This window comes from Plectropomus leopardus, chromosome 18 (assembly GCF_026936395.1).
Source record: "Plectropomus leopardus strain MGB_pleo_1.0 chromosome 18, ASM2693639v1, whole genome shotgun sequence".
NCBI classification, from domain to species: domain Eukaryota; kingdom Metazoa; phylum Chordata; class Actinopteri; order Perciformes; family Serranidae; genus Plectropomus; species Plectropomus leopardus.
The window spans coordinates 33,080,807-33,102,687 of record NC_142193.1 but is presented as its reverse complement, the minus strand read 5'-3'; the positions used below and the strand labels follow the sequence as shown (position 1 = coordinate 33,102,687).

General features: G+C 40.8%; 2 protein-coding genes across 3 annotated transcripts in view; one reads left to right on the top strand and one right to left on the bottom strand.

Moving 5' to 3' along the window:
- plppr2a (phospholipid phosphatase related 2a) overlaps nt 1-21,881 on the top strand; it is a 193,218-nt gene that overhangs the window by 57,851 nt on the left and 113,486 nt on the right. The gene's annotated exons all lie outside the window — the stretch shown is intronic.
- nfil3-6 (nuclear factor, interleukin 3 regulated, member 6) lies at nt 3,472-7,500 on the bottom strand. Its single transcript, XM_042514873.2, has 2 exons — nt 7,219-7,500; nt 3,472-6,170 (listed from the first exon to the last, which is right to left on the bottom strand). The coding sequence occupies exon 2, from the start codon at nt 6,071-6,073 to the stop codon at nt 4,898-4,900; it is 1,176 nt and encodes a 391-aa protein (XP_042370807.2). The 5' UTR covers nt 6,074-6,170; nt 7,219-7,500; the 3' UTR covers nt 3,472-4,897.

The window sequence follows — 21,881 nt, the reverse complement described above, 5'->3', positions numbered from 1 at the left end:
ACCAGATTATAGCTTAGAGCTAATTCGCATCTGCGGTCCCTCGTCGGGTCAGAACAAATACACAGCACAATAAAATAATGATATAGAGTTGTGCAAGAAGAAGAGACAAAAAAAAGACAAACACAAGACAAATAATACACAAAATAATACAATAGGACATGAATGCTCTAGGTATTTTTATGTTGTTGTTTTTTTTATCTTTCCATCTTTTTTAGCTTATTTTTAGGTAATTTTTTAACTAATTTTTTGTTAATTGTTGGGTCATGTCTTGTTAAGTTGCTCGATGCCATCTCAATATTTTTGAAAGAAATCAAACCAATTTACTCAGGTTTTAAAGGTTTAAATCACTGTTTGTATCAGTGGGGTCTGGTTTTGAAGAGAGCAATATAATGGCTTCATTTTCCACAGAAAACCACCGTCTAACTGCAGGCAAAGCAGTGAAAATGTTTTAAATATACAGAACACTTAAACTGATGTACCTGCACACACAGAGTGAACAAATGCATGCACACCGATGCTGGATTTAACCATCACTCATCACCATGCCGACTAACCTGCAGGAACAAGAACAGCAGCAGTGATCTGTCACATGACAAATATCTCAGGTAGATGGTGTAATGCAGACAGTGGGGCTCCAGGTGGAGCTGAAGGTGTTGTCTCTGCTGCCCCCTGCTGGCTCTAAGCATGATTTTCTTATCTTAATTTACAACTAAAGCGAAGGGAAACAGTGGCGTCAGATTTTAAGTTAATCTTTTGACACCTGGATCAACATCAGTTTTCTTGTGCTGTGTTCATACGCCTTCTGTATTTAAACTTACTAAGAACATTGGTTTGGTTTCTCTCCAAAAGATAGAGACAAAAACATAATGTCTGCCAGTATACAGTATTTCAAATAGATTTTAAGGTTCTTTTACTTGTTTTTTAAAGCTCTAAATTGGTTTTGGACCGGCTTATATTGTAGACTCTCTGTTGTTTTATTATCCCTCACGAGCTGTCAGATCTTCTGCTGGTCTGTTTTTAAATACACACAATTAAACGCAACAATTAAATCTTGTTTATCACCGTCTGTTTTTTGATTATCTAATCATTTTGTTTTTTGTGCTGCTTTTTTAATTTATTGTGAAACACTTTGAGCTGCATTCCTTGTATGAAAAGCTATAAATAAAGTTTACTGTTATTAATATTACTACTACTACTGATAATAATAATAATTAATAACAGCTCGGCACAAATTGCAAAAAAAGGTGTGAAAGGTGATAAAAAAGATCTCAAAATTCATTTAGGAGGGATTATTACATATTATTAAAAATAGAGAAAATTACCAGAAAACTACATTTTAAGTCTTATTATTACAAATTTAAAATTATGTCACAGATTTTTCTTGAGGCCTCACTTTCTTGAGGTCATGTTCTTGTAGTTTTCTCCTTTTTTTCTTTATGTTTTAAATTGTTGTATTTATTTATTTATTTTTGCTCATTTTTTGGCCCACTTCTTGTTAAGTTTCTTGTGGCCATTTAACCCACTTTTACACTCACCTTTAAAAAAAAAAAAACGCCCAAACTTGTCAGTGTAGTATGTGTAAAGACAATACACAGTGACAAAATAACCATAACTCTCAGTATGTGGACTGAATGTGACTGCATGACCCCATCAGATCATGCTACCATGAATTTCCCTCCAGCTGTTACGATTAAAGCTCTGTTGAGTAGCAGGTACACCCACTGCCTCTGCCTCTGCCTCTGCGTCTGCCTCTGCCTCTGCCTCTGCCTCTGCCTCTGCGTCTGCCTCTGCCTCTGCGTCTGCCTCTGCCTCTGCGTCTGCCTCTGCCTCTGCCTCTGCCTCTGCCTCTGCCTCTGTCTCTGTCTGTGAGAAACCGGACAGGTGCATAGCTCCTCTCCGCCTCGCCTGCGTTTGTCAGATCTTGTCAGCCAAACATTACCCTCCTCTTCTTGTCCTCTAATTAGCTGTTGTTTTGGAAATTAAATGCAGACTCAGATGAGCATGTGTCATTAACTTTAGATGCTTAATTGATCGATTTGGGTCTAATGTATTATTACTCTGGGAGGTTAATCTATAGCAGCACATCATATTTTTATAATCTGTCTCTTAAAAAAATCATCCTTTGTATGTCGAGTAACCTGTAGCTACCTGATACCTGCATATACCAAATTTGGGTACCTGTACCAACATTTGTCCACTCTTTTTTTCACAAATATATTAGAATAAAAGGTACGATATTTCCAGTACTTGAGAAAATGGACTTAGTTACTTTTGACTACCACTATTGGCTTAGACTTGACTGTTCAGACCTTTGACTGTGAGACAACTTAGGGATGTTTAAGGCACTTAAAAGGACAATTTACCACGAAAATCTAAGCTACATATTTTTTCCTTTTGCCTGCAGTGCTGTTTATCAGTCTCAATAGTTTTGACGTTAGTTGCAGAGTGCTGGAGATATTTGGAAAATTTGGATATCTCCAATACTATGCAGCTCACAACAACTCTATGTAGACTGATCAATAGCACTGTAGGTAAACGGAGAGTTTCGACGTTTGTCCCTTTACTGTCGCTTTAAATCTGCAGCTCATGCTGAGCTAACCCTGATGACATCATCGTGATGTAACACGGGTCGTATTTTTGACTTTAGAGAGCTCCCTGCAGAGCTACAGCTTTCTCCTGATGATATTTAACCCTCTGAAACCTGAGCAAATGGGTTTTATTTCTTTGTAAAACATTGGCAAAAAGGCAGCGAGATATGAGTAAAAGGTGACAAAAAATGAGCTGAAAATGTGTTGTTATGAGGAGGGGCATTATTGAAAAATCACGATGAAAAAAGTCTAGGGTACAATATTTATAATTATGTATTTAAGTATTTAAAATTATGTTACATAACAAAAACAGGACGTGTACATTTTCTATTCTCATCCCTTTTTCTTTTGGCTCATTTTCTTGTTTTTTTTCCCAAGTCTTTATATTGGGGTTTTAAAGTTAAGATACAACTGAAAATGGCAAACGAAATTGCAATTGAAAATAGAATTCCTGATGCCAGTGTATAGAAAACATTATTCAGCAAATTAAAAATACCCTTAAAGGTAAGCATTGTACACGATTAGCGTTGCAAACAAGTTCACATAATATATTTTTCCACATAAACTATATTATTTAAAAACAAAAAAGGAAAATGGAAGAAAAGAAAGGAAGAAATCAAATTTAAAAATACAGAGAGAAGAAACAATATATATAAGGAGAAAAGGAAAGAAAAGAGAAACAATAGATTGGTGCATGTTTTTGTTTTTTACTTTTTTTGTTTTGTTCAGGTATTTTTGTTGTACCTTTGTACTCATTTATTGCTAGTTTTTGGCCTATTCCCTGTGAAGTTGTTGTGTTTGTGTGTTTTTGAAAGAAATAAAACCAATTTGCTCAGGTATCAAAGGCTTAAGGTTTCCTCCAGAAATAATCATCTCACCACCGTGATGTTGAATCTGTCATTTATTTTTTAATATGAAAACTTCACAGAAAAACAGCAGATGTTAAATTCTTGTCACAACCTTCCTACAGAAAACACAACGGTAATAAAATGTCTTCAAACTGAGCAGAACAGACACTGAAATGAGACACGAGACACCTAAATCAGAACACGTTTCAGTGTCTTTCCTTTAAAACAAAAGCTGCTTTTTGACGTGAGACATGAAAATAGATGAGAAACAAGCTGTAAATCAGTGTTTTCTGTGTGAGAATGAATTCAAAACAAACCGTTGTTTTAACCTTTGACAGCTCATGTTTTTCTTTCTGTCTGTGTTTGTGTTTGTAGCTCTGTCTCGGCTCTGTCTCTGCTCTGTCCCTGCTCTGTCTCTGCTCTGTCCCTGCTCTGTCCCTGCTCTGTCCCTGCTCTGTCTCGGCTCTATCTCTGCTCTGTCTCTGCTCTGTCTCGGCTCTGTCTCAGCTCTGTCTCGGCTTTGTCTCTGCTCTGTCTCGGCTCTGTCTCGGCTCTGTCTCGGCTCTGTCCCCGCTCTGTCCCCGCTCTGTCTCTGCTCTGTCTCGGCTCTGTCTCTGCTCTGTCTCTGCTCTGTCTCTGCTCTGCCCCGGCTCTGTCCCTGCTCTGTCCCTGCTCTGTCCCTGCTCTGTCCCTGCTCTGTCTCGGCTCTGTCTCTGCTCTGTCTCTGCTCTGCCCCGGCTCTGTCCCTGCTCTGTCCCTGCTCTGTCTCAGCTCTGTCTCAGCTCTGTCTCTGCTCTGCCCCGGCTCTGTCCCTGCTCTGTCTCGGCTCTGTCTCGGCTCTGTCTCTGCTCTGTCTCTGCTCTGTCCCTGCTCTGTCTCGGCTCTGTCTCGGCTCTGTCTCTGCTCTGCCCCGGCTCTGTCCCTGCTCTGTCTCTGCTCTGTCTCGGCTCTGTCTCTGCTCTGCCCCGGCTCTGTCCCTGCTCTGTCTCTGCTCTGTCTCGGCTCTGTCTCTGCTCTGCCCCGGCGGTGAAAAAAAGGTCCACAGTAAGTCATACCACCCTTAAACTGCAAATGCTTCCTCTACCGAGATGCATTCACAACCTGCTGGCAGACTTGTAGCTGAAGTTACTGCAGAACCACTAAAACCTGTTGAGTGTGTGAGGTGAAGTGAAGCTCGTGATGATGTGAAGAGTTTGTGTGTGTTTTAGTCGTCACAGTGTAACTGTTCACACTACTACAGGTGAGACTCCCTGTGTGGAGGTGGGATTAAGTTATGAGATGAATGTTATATCCACATTTATTACAATATCATACAGTGTTTGAGATAAAAACAACACATTTTTAAAAGTTCGTTAAAAGCAGATCAGTCCTGTGAACGGTCCAGCGCTCCGGTTTTTGTGCTGTGGCTCATGTTCAGCAGATCTTTGTCCATTTGAGTCCACACGCTCGCCGCTCTGTCCCTCAGTTGACTTTGGCCATGAGCTGCTCTGTGAAAAGCTTCTTCAGCTGCGCCACCTCCTCGCTCAGAGAGTTGAGCTGACACTTCAGGTGAGTGTTCTCGTGTTTGTACTGGACCTCCGTTTGCGTGGGAGGCGGCTGGACACTGTAAGTGTTGTACTGAGGGGACTGTCTGCCTTTTCTGCCGTCCTCTGCGTCCGGCTGCTGCAGCCAGGACTGCCCGGCCGCCGTTTCGCCTCCTTTCCGGGTCTCTCTCGGAGCTTCACGTCCTGCAGACAACGCGGGGCTGCGCCTGGCGCTGTCCCCTGCAGCGTCCACTGCGTCCCCACAGCCAGGCGTCTTGAATCGTAGCTTGTGAGGGAGGCTTTTCACCTCAGCGTGGTTCCCTCCACTCGGCCCCGCTGTGACATCAGAAGGGGAGTGATGGAGGTCGTAGCCCAGCTCCTCTGCCCTGTGCGGTGACAGTTTCCCGTGGTCGCTCAGCCGATCCTCAAAGAAGATCGGACTGCCCACGCTGGACCCACCTGGCGTGGAAAACCCAGAGTCCTCTGACATGTTACTGCCATCCCTGGATGCCTTGGTGCCCAATTGGTTGTTGGGAGGTGACGCAGAGGAGCCAGGGAGGCTGCCATCCCCTCTGTGGAGATAATAGTGAGGAGTCAGAGTTTGAGGAGCTGAAGTGAGCGGCAGGATGGGGGCGTTGGACGGATCTTTGACCAAACCGAAGCGAAACTTCAGGGCCAACAGCTCCGCTCTCAAACGAGCATTTTCCTCCAGCAGAGCCAGGACGCGGCTCTCCAGGACCATATCGTTCACACGCCGTTTCTCTCTGGAGCGTTTCGCCGCCTCATTGTTCTTCCTCCTCTTGTCCCAGTAGCCTTCGTCCTTCTTGTCAACCGGGATGAATTCCCGCTTGCGTCGGATGCTGGAGGACGGGCTCTCTTTGCGTTTGACGGCAGAGGTGCGTCCCAGCAGGGAGCGCGCCAACAGGCTGCTGGAGGTCAGGATGGACACAGCTTCGTCTGTGAAGGACAGAGGCCCTCCTCCTCCTCCTCCTCCTCCTCCTCCTCCACCACTGCAGCTGCCTCCTCCTGGACTCACTACTGCAGTGGACTCCAGAGTCTGGAGCACAGCCACGTCCTGCTGCCCCCTTATCTGCTGGGACTCTTCCTCGTACATCTCGCCCGTCAGGAAGTGAGTCTCTCCAGAGTCTCTCCTCTGTGCTGAGTGTTTTCACCAAACTCTGAGGGGCTCCTGGATGCAGCAACAGTGCCACCTAGTGATTAAAGTGACACCAGAGGAGGGATTTAGTTGTTATGCAAGAGCCATTACAACACAGTATTATGTAACCCCATTACATCTCTCCAATAAAACGAGAGCGACTTGTACCGTAACCTTGCAAAGCCTCATCATACGTTCAATATGGGACACAATGCATTTTCTTTCTCGCTTGTTGCAGACTTTTTGCTTCACAATAAGCATGCGACATCTGCTTTAAACGCACAAATCTCTAACACAATGTGATCTATTTATAGCTTAACCTACATTTGAATTCAAGACCTGAAACAAATATTAACGGCTTCATTTTCAGGAGCGTGTCTTGTTCCTCATTGTGTGTCATCTTTACTAAGCCCACTTAAGTAATCGGTCCAGTGATTGGTTTCCGGTTTGGTTTGCGTGCTTCACCAGCACTGACCCACATGTGTGATGACAGGCTGATCTTCTGTTGGTTGCTTTTACTTTTTTTCTAATCTGACCTCACTTCTGCTGCTCTTCTTTGGCATCATCACCAGCTTTTGAGACTTCAAATTTAGTTTTAATATCTCTAAACAAGGTGCAACTTTTTTCTTGAGTCAGAATAAGAGAGGATTTTATTGCAATGTACAAGGAATTAAACATACAATATTAAACATGCAATAGACAAAAATATGGTTAAAAAAGTGATAACATGAGAAATATGTGCAGTGTAGTTTTTTGTACACTTTCATTTGTATAATAGCAATTTAGTTTTTTTTAATTAAAGACCATTAAAGTATTATAAAAGGAATAACACGAGTGAATAAAATGTTAAACTTATAATTATGACATGGTTTAAAAAGTAATTAAAAGAGTTGTGTTATTAGAATGATAAATATAGATTTAAATAGACCGGCGATTTATAGCTATTATTTGTTATTTAGATTCCTAAGACAATGTATTTTTAGGTATGCATCATGTTTAGGTTTTTATGTAGCGAAGTGATATTAAAGTGTCCATAATTTAAACCGAATCACAAAGAAGAAACGGAAATAAATAATCATCTTGTAGTTATTATTATTATTTACCTGTAAATGAGTTTTCTTCGCCGGCGCGCGCTGTAGTCCTCCGCTGCTCCAGCCGTGTGTGTGTGTGTGTGTGTGCGTGTATGTGTGTGTGTGTGTCCGGTTCAGGGACTGTCTCGGTGTCTCGGTGTCTCTGTCTCCGATGTAACTGCCGCAGATCCTCTGAGCGCTGTTACTTCATATTATGATGGTCCTGGCGCACCTCCTCCTCTCTGCTCCACTTGGAAACCCGCAGCTCCTCTTTGTGACGCGGAGTTCAGCTCAGGACGGTTCCTATCCTCACATGAACCCGCAGCAGGGTCCTTTTGTGTGCGCGCATTTCTGGGACCGCCTCTCTCTGTGAACCCCCCATCCAACGGAAAGCTCCTATCGGCTTTCACATAACAGAGAACTTCGTCACCATCACCATCATCATCATCACCGCCCCCGCCCCCCCATCATCTGATTATATGGTAATCTGCTCATAATAATTAGGTAATGCTGTGCCTGTCTCTCTGCCTCTGGCTTCAAGAGACAGGACAAGTTTATGACTCAGTTTATATTGTGTTTTTTCTCCTTTTTAACCCTTTAAAACCTAAACATCAGCTTTCTTGTCCTGCGTTCAGACGCCTTTTATAAGCTATTTGACCCTTTGGAAACCTGAGCAGATGGGTTTGAATTCTTTTGAAAACAAAAAATGACCAATTTGGCAAGAAATTTCCCAAAATTTGCAGAAAAAAGGAAACAATCGAGTAAAAGGAGGCCAGAAAATGACTAAAGAAATAGTTTTGAATAGAGGGATTAGGATTATTTGATAATTGGAAAAATCTCCAGAAAACTACATTTTTTCCTTTTTCTTTTTTTTATTTCAGCATTTTTTCTTGTAATTTTCCTGTAACTTTTTACTATTTTTTTTTGCTAATTTTGAGGCCATTTCTTGTTAAGTTTCCCATTGCCCTCTTCCCATGTTTTTTTTTTTTTTTTAACCAAGCAAATTTACTTAGGTTTCAAAATGTTGGACCCCAAAAAATATTCTTCAGCCACCATATATTTCTTCTAAGGCTGCAAGATCAGTGGCCTCTTTTATTTTCAGATTCACTTTATCGCTGCATCTTATCATATTAAAAAACAAAAACAAAAAGAGCAGAATTCTTAGGTCTTGCCCCCCTCGACCAGCGCCAGGATGTCCCACACAACACAATGCTATAAGAACATACTAAAACCAAAATCAAACGACTTCATAATCATTTTAAATCCATTCTTAACCCTTTAAAACCTGGATCGACATCAGTTTTTTGTACTGCATTCAGAGGCCTTTTACAATCATTTAAACCTTTGAAACCTGAACAAATTGGTTTGATTTCTGTAGAATACATGGGCGAAAATGTGATGCAGAGCTCAGCAAGAAGTGTCCCACAAATTGAAAAAAAAAAAGAGTGTAAGGCGATTTAAAAAATTACCTAAACATTTGCTTAAAAAAAGTGAAAAATGTTGAGAAAACTATTTATTATTTTATTTATGATTTTGAAAAAAAGTTACATGAAAAAAAATACACGTTTTCAGGTCATTTTCTTTTTTCTTTTTCTTTTTCCTATTTTTCTTATTTTGCGGTAATTTTCTTTTAATGTTTTAGTAATTTTTTGCTAATTTTTGGACTATTACTTTAGTCTCTCATTGCCTTCTTCCCATGTCCTTTCACAGAGTTAAAAACCATTTTTATTGATGGCGCTATTTTAATTAATCTAGTTTGTCTTTTAATTTACCTTTTAATTTATTCTTTTATTATGTCTTGATCTTGATAAATTCTATTATTAGTACTATTATTTCTGTGTTTACTGCTTGTATTCTTTAAGTTGCATTTACTCTTCCCCTGAAATATTTATCATTATTCTCATTTGTTATTCTTGAATGAGAAAAATAGGATTTAGTCCAAAAATCTGTGTAAAATTGGGTTGAAAATGATCTTGAAAAGGTCTTAAAAAGCATTAAATTTAAGTGTCGGATACCATTAGACACGCTGATAACTTTCTTCTTAACTAACTTACTTCTTTCTACATATTAAGTTTAATTAGGAAGAAAAGCATTCAAGGGGAAAAAATGTTGACTTTTGACTGTAATTTGTACAACAATGGGACTGTAAACAATGAGGAAAAACCGACACCATCAACAGAGACACAAAATATAAAACACTGGGTCAAAACAGTCCAGCTAGGATACTTGTTGCACAGATCTCGGAGGTGACAGGGTGCACATACGTAACAGAGTTCAGACGGGTGCCTGGGGCCCCTGACAGGCTAATCCACTATGTATGTGCGGTATGTATGTCACAAACAAGCTGTAGGAATTTCGGAGGATAAGTTTGAAGGAGTCTCCGTCCAGCCTCTTTTCCCCTGCAGTCAGAGCCACAGCCCAGTCTGTTCCAACAGGACTCGTAAAAAGTTTTTCAAAAATTCAGTGAGGCGTCATCGCTGCCTGGAGCGCTGCTGCGTCAGACTCAAACATCTGCAGGATGATGCAATGATAGTTGACAGCACGTAATAATGCATAATGAATAATAACTGGAGAGATAGTTTTGTCTGTTGGTTTCGAAAGTAGTTACAGGATGTCGAAGTTCAAAAAATGTCATCCTGTGCATTACACGACGTCTGACTCGTGATGTGTGATCGGTCTGCTGTGGTGCCTTTGAGTTAAAAGATAATACCAGTACTGTGTGTGTGTGTGTCCAGTATGATGAAACTAGATGGCACTCGGCCGGCGGTGCTCAAAGCGCTAAAAAAAGATGCTTTTGAGAAAGTCAAGAGCAATAGGTGACTTTCCATTAAACTTTATATTGTGCAAATATAAATTGTGAATATAAAATACGCCTAATGGAAACACGTACGTTTTGATAAAACTCTCATTAATAACAGAAAAGTTTTTAAGCTTGCATGAGATGAGGTGGTATTTCAGGCAATTGTATTCAGAACAAGTGAGAGCTGTGCAAACACTGTGAGGTAAAATGTGTGTGCGTGTGTTTGTGTGTGTGTTTGCTGCTAGCCTGAAAAACACCAATAGAATAATATTTATTTAATTTAATTTAATTTTATTTTATAGGACAATGTAAATTAACATACTTCAGCAGCTTTATTTCCTTTGCAGCCAACACACTAGCCATCATTATTTGCAATTCAAGGCCACGTAGGCGTGTTAGGTCGCAGATGTACTTTCTGTTAACTACGCATACGCATTTTGGCTGCAGTGCGTCCCCTGCGTTGGTTTGCACGCTGGCTGTGCAGAGGATGATTTTGAGCCTTATTTACCACCAGCACTGTCGCCTTTTATGCCTGAGTGTTGCCATGTCTGTTGTTTACATCCCACACATGCAGGTGTTTACAGTCTGAGCTCTCTCGTGTTTCCTCTAGAGGTACCGTCCGGTAACACACGTCCCAATAAGACAAGTATATATACGAAAACGCTCATGATGCTGCCTATAGAAGTGAAAAAAAAGTTAACATTGCATTTTCGCCAAATATGGCTTTTTTGATTCTCCGGAAATACTGCCTAATGTGAGCATAAAAACTTGTTTTGCGATAAATGGGAGTTTTTTTAATTGACATCTTTCCATTATAAGTGTATTTTATATATTTGCACTTTCAGTTTGCACAGTTTCAGTTTGTCTGGCTGTTCATCAACTCATCAGTCACTTTGTTGAGTTCAGGATATAGAAAAAAGACCAGAGTGCCGGAGAGACTCTATAGCGCCTCCCAGAGCTCAGGAGCTCAAACTGGCCGCAGAGAGGATGTGAGCGCTCTACGTATATACTCCTCACGTTTTGTCCTCGTCCTTTCTGTAAAAAGTTGGCTTAAGGCCTTTTGTGGCTTGCCGACTATTTTACTTGCCATCAACACAATCCTGGAAAGTTAACTCTTACCTGTACAGCTGCATGCAGCTGAGGACACATGTGGCGAGCAGCATGAGGGCTTACCCGGCCTCTTGTTTTTAGCGTGTGCTGGAGACAATGAACTGCACGTACTGTATCATGTCACATATATGAACCCCCTGAGCAAACATGCTGGAGTTGAGATACCCTCTGGACCTCCGGCCCCGCTGGCTCCTGATAGAGACAGGAGACGGTGGCTGCAGTCACAGTGCAGGAGCTGCTCCGAACCAGTCTCCGTTCATGTGGCATTTTCCACAGAAAAGTTGCATCACTGGAAACATGCTCTCCGACTTTGGTTAAATTATGTGACTTGTTATGTTATTTTTAGTAATAACCTCAATACAACGCTATTTGGCAGTGTTTAATGACACTTCATTTTGTTGAAAAGTTAAAGGAATAGCCAGAAATGATGAGAATTACTCTTATTTGCTTTTTTTTTTTGTTTTTTTTGATGAGAGGATTGAAGTTATTGCTCACAGCTGATTAGCTTAGCTTAGGGGAGGGAATCGCCATGATGAGACCCCACGATACGATATAACAGTACTTAAGTCATGATGCAGTATTATTGAGATTTTGTTTTTTGATATGCTAATAATTGAAATAACAAATTCTAACATATTCATATTATCTATTATATATTATATATTTATATTGTGATGTGCCACTGACTTTGCATGCATTCATGACATCAAGTTTGCAACTGGTGTTATAAAATAACGGTGTTATCAGTGTTAGTATACTTACCTGGCTGCTTTATAGTTCAAAGTTTGCATGCTTGCTACAGCTAATAGATGTAGATATTAAAATGTGCAACTAGCTACTGGGAGCATAAAAAGAAAATATATTGTTTTTTCCTGTCAATTGTTGACACAGTTTCCATGCTTTCCGTCATTTCTGAAACGTCACGCAAACAACACAACTTGGCAACTTGGGTATCATCAAAATTTTCCCAAACTACAGGCTCTGTTGCTCTCACAGTGGTCTGCGAGCGCTCCACCTTCTGATGACAGGGCCAGTCTATACAATATGTCACTCTGACAAATGTAACATATTCATGGTTTGCAGATGCTTATAATGCCAGCGTTTGCTTCTAGTGACTAATCTGTGGAGACTAACAACATTGGACAGCAGTTTGTCCACATCACTGCAGAGGAGGACAGGGGTGCTGCATTTTTAGCTGTGTGCAGTCCATCCTCTGCACCAGCGGCACCACACTGTGCATGAGGCTGCCTCAGCTTCATACACCGATGTGTCACTCTGACTTTATGAACTCGGCGGCTCAATAAAATAGGTCGCTGGCACAAACAGGAAACAAACCGTGCGCTGATAGTTGTATTTAACGGAGTGGGCCGATCTGCAGGCCAGACTGCTGCCTTCAGGCTCACTCACAAGTGACTGATGGGGATGTTATACATAAGCAGAGCGCTGGCTTTTTTTAACCAACAGCACCTGCAGGTCCAGTAACACAAAGTGCAGCAGTCAACTTAGCCTCAAGATGAACCTGGATATTAGAAAACTGTGAAACTGGAGATTTTACGACTTTAATAAAAGACTGGTAGTGTCAGTTAAATATCTGAAATGCTAAAATCCCACTTCACCTTCAACATATCCATGAATGATTTTTTTTATGGTTGAGAAATTCTAAGCTCTTCATCATTTAACTTTGGTGTGAAGCTGCAAGAAACTGACTCTGTGGTACTTATTTAAATGTTAAACTTTAACCCTTTGAAACTTGGATCACCATCAGGTACTTGTGTTACATTTGGCCACCTTTCACATGGGTTAACCCTTTGAAACCTGAGGAAATTGGCTGATTTATTATTTTTTAAAAGGCATGGAAAGAAGGAAATCATCCATAAATTGGGGGGCGTAAAAGCAATAAGAAAAGTATGAGAAATTACTTAAAAATAGCAAAAAAGAAAAAACACAGGGAAAATCAAAAACAAACAAGGAAATGACTTGAGAAAAGTGCATATTATGCATACATAAGTGCATGTGACTATTAATATAGTTTTCTGGACATTTTTTCCTATTTTTTTTTTAAAATGGTGTTACAGAGAATTACTTTTAAGCACTTGTCAGGTCATTTACTTTGTTTTTTATGTTTTTGACTTTCCTTTTTATGCCTTTTTTAAAAAAAAAAAAAGTACCTATTTTTTTCGTAAATTTTGGAGTAATTACTTCTTAAGTTGCTCCTTGCCTGCTCCTTCCCCGCTTCCTACTTTGCTCAGGTTTCAAAGGCTTAAACCTTTGAAACCTTAATTTCTTTTGAAAACATGGCTCAAAAGGCAACAAGCAACTCGGCAAGAGATATCCTAAAAATTGCAAGAAATTAGGAAAAACTGACAAGAAAATGAACTGACAGTTAGAAAAAAAGATAGCAAAAAGAGAGAGAGAACTTTGTTAGAAAATAATTATTAGAAAATACTTTTATATTAACTGTACTAAAATTTTTCCAAGTCATTTTCTTGTAACTTTTTACTAGCTCCTTGCTAATTTTGGGTAATTTATGTAATGAAGTTGTTCATTGACAAACAATTAATTTGAAATTAAGCCAGTTTGTTCTGGTTTCAAAAAAATTAAGTCTAAGGAGAAATGTGAGAGTCAGAAGAATAAAAAGGTTTATTGATTTTTTTTTTCGTGTGTAGATGTGGAGTCATTTAATACACGAACATTTCTTGCAGAATCACACTGTCCGTTTGGTTTATGCAACAGGAAGTGAGTTGCTCCATCCATCTGGTTAACAGTTTAGCTTTTGAAATATCTGTATGTAACACTTGAAAAAGTGGGTTCAACTTAGACTTCTTTGGAAACAAATAAAAAAAAAAAAGTATGATAAAGAGGATCTTTGCACAACACTCGTCTCCAAGATGAAGCAAAAAAAGTGCCGCAATGTGACTCCTGTGTCTGATGATTTGTTTCTAAGATCTTCATTAAACACACAAATTCAGTGGAAGTAGATTCTGCGGTTACAGGTTCTTATCTCTAAACACTTGACCATTATTGCATTGACTTTTTGTTTTTCTTTCGGGTGCATTACCTAATGCGAGGATCAGCAAGTCACTCAGAACTGTGTCGCAATGGACTTAGTAGGAAAACAACATTGAGAGAGGAGGAACTGCACGAGTTCAACAAGTTGGGGCTGAATTCTTGACATTCTCTCTCAGGCTCTTATGGAGCAGCTCAGCTTGTTGGTCTGACCTGCAGGCCAGATCACCTCGTGAACAGTTTGTTGTCTCAACGGCAAAACACATCTCAGGAGAGCTGGCAAATACTGACAAGAGGATTTAAAGTCACAGTGACCGCCTGAAACTTCTGCACTGAGCAGTAAACACAAACTAAAAGATGTTTACAAGAAAAAAAAGAGTCACATCCTGTGCAATGATCAAGACTGAGGCTACCTTCACGCGCTCTTCAGAAATATCATATTTACCATATTTACAAGTTACAAGCACATGACTGCCCGCCAGATTACGAGTGGGAAATCAGGAAATTTTGATAAAACCCAAGTTGCAGAGTTGTGACGTTTGTGTGACGTTTCAGGGCAGCAGAAACAGCGGAAAGCATGAAAACAGTGTCAACCATTGATGTTAAAAAAAATTTATATTTTGTAGTTTTGTTCCTAGTAGCTATCATTTATTTTTAGTAGTTGCACATTTTAAAATATGCATATATTAGCAGCAGCGATTAAGCAAACTTTGAACTAAAAAGGATGCTAGGCTCAACTTTGTATATTCTCAACACAACAAACAAATAAAATAAAATACCGTAAAACTTCAAATAAAAGCCTCATCCCAATTGCTAGCCCAGTGTGGTTACATGTTTTGACAAATAAAGGCATGTTTCAATTAGAGGCTCGTTCTGCTTTCCGTGCAGTTCATTTTTATTGAAGGTCTTTGTATGTTTAAAACTGGGTTGTTGGCGACCTCCTGGAGATAACATTAGTTAGCTGTTGTGATCATGCATACAAATTTAAATGTTTAAACTTTTGTGGGTTTGGATGTGCTACACACATTGTTAGCTTGGTAAGATTCTCTACAATTCAATCACTCTTTTCATTTGCAGAAACCATGAGTGTCAAAAAAGACGTAATATTGGCAGGGTAAACAAGCGTGAACAAGAGATATGCAAAAAAGGAGGTTTAGCAAAACAATTTGACTGTATTTCCCTTCTACACTGAGCAAAAGTTTAATGTGAAAAGAATTAGAAGCCCGTCCCATGCAGACATCTGTCTCAAATATAAGCCTGTTGAGTTCAGTGGTTTAAGCAAACCATAGCCCGGGCTATTAATTTAGGTCTTATGGCAAAACTCACTTTAACACTTTAACTTTGCTGATTACTACCAACAAGCTACAAGCTCTTACAAGCTCTTTCTAGGAAACTTTCTTGGTAATAAAAGCATCAGGAGTTTATGGCTCATGCACATTTACATCTGTACAGTGTCCTCAGTAACATTTCTCTCATTTACAGTGGTCGAAGTGGTAAAAGTTTATAACACGCATAAACTGCATCTAGAATATCGTGCAGCCTCAGTCAAACAGTATGAGTTTTGCATCCTGACTTTGTTCATAATTCATCCGCTGTGGGATCTGCAGCAGCGGTGGGCAGCAGGATGGATATAAATATCCCAGTTCTTGCCAAGTGGGTAGCACAGACAAGACTCAGCGAGGTTGTTTACACCAGCTGACCGGCTCTGCAAAAACAGCCACTGGGAGTCAGACAGATGAGCTGGAAGGTGTTAGCCAAACTCGACGGGCAAAGGCATATTACGTAAAAGTGCCCTGCAGGAGGTGGTGGAGCTTAAAATACACTCAGAAGTGGACCGCGGGGGAAATCCGGAGAGGAGGACGGGGAGGGGAGGAGGCAGTCACTCTGCTGACACAGTTTGCCGCTGCAGGAAGAAGGTCACGTAGACGACCACAGATCACCTTCAGCTGAGCATCAGAAGTCACAGCAGCACTCTGATCCGTTCTGCTGCTTTATTTCACGTTTTCCAACATTCCTCCTATACGTGCACCCTCTCTGTGCTTTAAAGGCAGCCTAATGTTGCTCCAGAAATCCTTTTGTCATGCTTGCCTCATTACGGCTCAGGAGAAAATCCCTCTGCAGTGACACAGTGTGCTGCACCCACATCCAGCTACATGCCAGCTTGGCCTCATTTCCCTCGCTATGTAACGTTATCTAATGTGATAACACTCAGCGCTGTGAGTCGAGCAACTGACACAAGAAGCGGCCAGTAATATTAGATATTAACAAATACAAAAGGGGTTTAGTGGTTACCACATCTTGTCCTGACCCCTGCACATAATTATCAGATCAGATCAGGTTCTGTGTAACTGCTGACCCTCCATCTTCTGCTCTCTCCTCCCGGCTCTCCTCCATCTCTCTCTACAGTTACACAAACATATTGCATTATAGACACACCGCTATTGCAACACGTGTCACTTTCCAACTCCACTGCAGTAGTTTGCGGGTTTCCATGAAGCTCAAATTGCGCAAATTGAAATTGCGAATATAAAATACGCTGAATGGAAACGAAAATTTTGAAAAAATTTGTTTATCGCAAAATGTTTTTTAACTTACATGAGGTGGTATTTCAGGCGATTTGAAAAGCGATATTTGGCAAAACTGCAAAGGAAACCCTTTTTACCCTTTTCCAGGTCACATGATGCTGTGAGGTCACATGATGCTGTGTCTGTGCTTGTCAGGAGGAACTGGCTCCCTCGTGATGCAGCAGGAGCTACAAGAGCTGTTATTGCATCACTCTTTAAAAGTTCCAGATGATCTGGATTGCGGATCATCTGGAAGTTTTGAATCCACAATTCCTCTGTGAAATCGTGGACTACATCTCCCAGAAATCCCTCATACGCGGCCGCTCCCATGTATAAGGGGCTTGCCTTTCCATCACGGCTCCATAACACGCCTGCGTGGCCTCGGATTGGAAATAATGACGGCTAGTGCGGTGGCTGCAATAGACATCAAACAACTAGTGCCGACAACGGCTGAAAGGGAAAGTCTGGGATTTTTGAAGAAGGGCTTATGAGATACTTATGTACAGTCAGTGTGCTGTTGACGTGCTGCCAATTTTCACAAACAGATGCGTCCCATACCCCACGCTGCATGATAGCAAAACGCATTTAAGCCACTTTAAATAAAAGGCCTAACTTAGAAAAGATCAGTCTAAGAGGATGCTGTAGAGTATTGACTAAATATTGCGTAAACTTGACATATTTAAGTTGCAACAATTTAAAATTAACTAGACTTGAACTAAACACCTATCTAAATACACGTATCAATATATAGATATAATATAAACATAAATAAAGACTAAGGGTAATGTTTTTTCAGTGCTAGATTTTTTCTGAGTAAACTTTTAGAGTGTGTAAAAGTGGTTACATTATATTCATCATACAGACATGAGAGTGGCATCTGGGTCTTCTTGTCCAACTCTCAGCAAGGAAGCAAATAAACACATTAATGTTTCTCATTGATTTGAATGTTAAGTAAGCACTATGTCTTCCCAAAATCTGCCCTGCTGTCCTTCCAAATTTACATCCAGAAAAGTGTATAAAAATCAGGACCAAATTTAACCATCTTGATGATTATTTTTTGCCTGGCTGGTGACTAAGAAAACTGCGGTTAAAAAGAGACGCTAATGTTGTGAATCAGCGCTCCCCTGAGACATGTATGCAGAAACACATTTATGTAACAGCTCGTCTATACCGCAGACTCACAGCCGAGCCTCCATCCAACGCTCGTACACATGAGAGATGTATTGCAGGAGCTATAAATAGGCTGTGACTCAGTTTGTTTGACTTGGGGGGCTGTTTCATAACAAGCAGAGTGTGTGCGGCATGCAGTTATATGTTTATTGATCAGTGCAGTCGGTAATAAACCCTGACCGATGTTTCCTCATCGGTCATGACCTCCAGGTGATGCTTTCTTAATCAGGGAAACCACACGCAGGTAATGTCCTCTGCACCGAGCCAGCACACCCTGCTGTCCGCTCTGTAATCTCACAAAAATGTCAGCATCATTAGAGCGCCGGCCCGCGACACACATCAGAGGAAACATTTGGAAATGCGCTCAGAGTGACTGTGAGGCAGAAGCCAAGAGCCTCAGACCCGCTTTTCCTCATGCTGCTATTCTTGGGCACTGAAATACGTCACGCTGTTTCCAAAGCAACCACTTTTGATCGTTTGGGGTGGGGGGGCTGGCTTATGAAATGCTCATAAAACAAATTACGTATATTGGAAGGGACGTGTCTCCGGGGAATGTGGAAGGATTAATTAGAACAACAGGAAAATGTGAGCAACATGCAAACAACTGTAGAAAGAATCACAAAAAATGAGTTTATTTCAAAAGAAACTGCAATCACAAACGTCTCCAGAGGGTTTGTTTTTCTGCAAACAAATGTCTCCTCCAATTTGTCATAATAAGTGCCACCAGGACAGGATGGATCCTGAAGTGGTCCACAGGAGCGAATATCCAGACTCTATGTGACAAAATGGTGATAAGTTTGTTTTGGTTTTCTCTGTTGACCCAGAATTTAGAGCAGCCGCAGCATGCTCCGGCCTGCCCTGTATGCCTATTAAAGGCACGATTGATATGCAGATTACCAAGAACACAAAACATGAATTTTAATTGCAAGTCATTTATATAAACGCGTTTGTTTTCAAATAAAGAGAAGTGTGAAACTTCAACGGCGAAAATAAGGGGAATTCTATTGAAAAGAAGGGACTGTATAAAAATAGTATGATGATTAGAGGTCTTAACTGATTCATATTATATTTAAAAGCAAGATCCTCCCCAGCTTTATCAATTTTTCTCTGGACCACCTTGACTCAGCTTAGCTCAGTTAGATTCTCCACAACGTGGTCTTTGAGTTCATTTTACAGAAACCATGAGCTCCAAAGTATAATTCATTGAGATTTACTGATATGGTTGAGTTTAACAAGCAAGATGGACAAAAAGTGGTAACTCGTGACCTTTAAACTGGTCCGAAAGTCTGAGCATGTGTCCATTCTTGGATGCCTGATATTTCTTTACTTGGTAAAGGTCCACCCATCAAAATAAGTAAAAGGTTTTTAAAAAATGATGCAAGAGAATCAAACAGACGGCACTTCTAACAATATAATCAATATTTTTTAATCTTCCTTCACTGTGTTGTGTGTTTGGTATGAAAGAGGGGAATTTGTTTTACTGAACATCCAACATGCAGCAGCTGGTTAAAGAGTTAATTCTGAAAATGCACAGAAATAGTTATTGTTTTGTTTTTATTAAATGTGTCTGAATGCAGACTCTGTGCCAAGTATCCTGTCCGAGCCAAAGTACCAGAGCCCAAAAGATTGATATCACTATTTTCAACCACTAACAAAAACAAGTAGGCCTAATAAACAAATAACACATTTTGCTGATCACACAGCTGATCGATTGATCGCAGCAGACTGACAGAGCAGAGCAGTGACAGAGGAGACAAACCGTAGTTTTTCCTCACAGCACCAAAGTGCCCGAACAGTAAAACCTTCAGCGGGGGAAAGTGACTTCTTCAGACTTTGTTTTAGTCTCAGTTTCGGTCAGACTTTAGATTAAACTTTTTATAAAGATGATCATGCAAAGCTCCGTCCGTATTTTGTGTACAAAAATAATATTAGACAGCTAAGAGTGTTTTCTTTCAAGCAGAAACTCAAAATGTGTCTTTCAGTAATATAAAGAATGAGCTCTGATGGATTTAAGCTCTCGAATATTTTCCAGCCAAACTGCTAAAAATAAATATGAGTGCTGTTAGATGATACTATAACTGGATGTTTGGAAATGAAATCCACCTTTGTGATGTAAGTGTTTGACCTTGTGTCAAATGATAAAAGCTCTCCTCCCCTTTTTTGTGACCCCTAATAAATTTCACACGGCCCCTAAGATGTAAAACTAACTGCAGCCAAAGCAATAATACTAAGTTCATTCAGATGTATTTTGAGCAAAGATTTAAGAGGAGATTTGGCAAGTTCTCAGAAACAGTATTTGTTTGTCCTCATCCCAAAATTGACTGTTTCTGCACTATGATATCAGTACTATTAGTGATTTAAGATAACTGCATGTACACTGAATAAACAGCATTCATGTCTGAAGCTGCTGTTTCATAAACATCCATCTCATTCAGGCTCTAATTCACATCCCTGTCATAACATTTTAAATTCATAACAAAGAAGAAAGATCTAAATCCCAGCGTGAGGAGTTTATGTGTCATAACAACACACACATAACATATTTGATTTGGTGTCAGGAGGGCAGACGGCTCAGATAGGAGCGGGTTGGGGCTAGTGAATTATTCAATTTGAAAACAAAGGGTGTTTTGAGGAGGATAGCACGGCCATAGCTGGTTACGTAAAGCATGCTGTGCGGTTGCATAATGTGTTCATAATCGGAGGGTAATACAGATATAGATGGCCCAGTTTCCACCCTGTTCATTCTAGCATGACAGTGGCACGGTGTCCCGGGAGCTCAGGTTCAGCAGGGGCAGCTCTGGCGGAGCGGTTGTTGAACTTGAGCCACAGTTTGAGAGTCAATTACCATGAAAAGTCAATTCATGCTGCTTTTGTTTTGGCTTTTTTTCCCTGCACAATTATGTACGGATGTTAGAGTTGTTTCCGACAGAAGTCGTGATTTGTTTGTGCGATAATCTTTCTGAAGCCTCTTTGCCATGACCGAATAGAGTATACGCAGCAGCCCACTAAGCCACGGCACACAGATTATATCCAAAGTAGACATGCAACGTTAGGAACAATGCTATTTAATCTTTCTTTGTGTGTTGAATCCTTCAGTGTGCCACCTACAAATCACACAGGATGCTCATGTTTCCCTTTTGTTTGTCCTGCTTTTGTAATCCTTGTTTTTGCGGCAGATACAGTTTTAGAGGCTGTGGGGAAGTAAACAAACACGGGTACATTATGGCGAGGCATGGCCCTTTTAGTTTTAAAGCACATTTCATACACAGAGGGGGGTTCAAGGTGCTGCACGGAGAAGTTAAAAACAACATAATACACAAGAATAATTCATTTCAAGGTCAAAATATCTTTAAAAAAGATTTAAAAAAGAGATCGAAATGGAGAGATAAAACAGTAAAAGAATAAGCAAAAATAATTTTAAAGGATTTAACATCCATCCATCCATTTTCGTCCACTTATCTGAGGCTGGGTTGCCTCCAGCTTTCCAGTTCCTCCTGGGGGACCCCAAGGCATTCCCAGGCCAGATGAGATATGTAAACCTTCCAGCGTGGTCTGGGTCTGGAAAATGCAGAGTTTTTGCTTTGGCGAGCGCCTCTGCTGCAGCCCTTCTGGCCAAGCGGTACCTGTCCACTGTTTCCGGAGACCTGTGGGCCGACAAAGCCTGGAAGTCCTTCTTCACCCACTGATCCACCAGCGGGTCCTTCGGTTGCCGCCAGGACAGGCACCAACAACCTTGTGACCATAGCTTCGAGCAGCTGCCTCTACAATGGAGGTTTTGAACAAGGACCACTCGGATTCCATGTTCCCAACCTCCCCGGGGATACGTGAAAAGTTCTTCTGGAGGTGTGAGTTGAATATCTTGTGGACAGGGGCCTCTGCCAGACATTTCCGGTTCACCCTCACTACACGCTTGGGTTTATCTGTCCAGCAGCCTTCCCCGCCACCTGATCCAACTCACCACCAGGTGGTGATCAGCTGACAGCTCCGCTCCTCTCTTCACCCGAGTGTCCGAGACATACGGCTGCAGATCAGATGATACGACTACA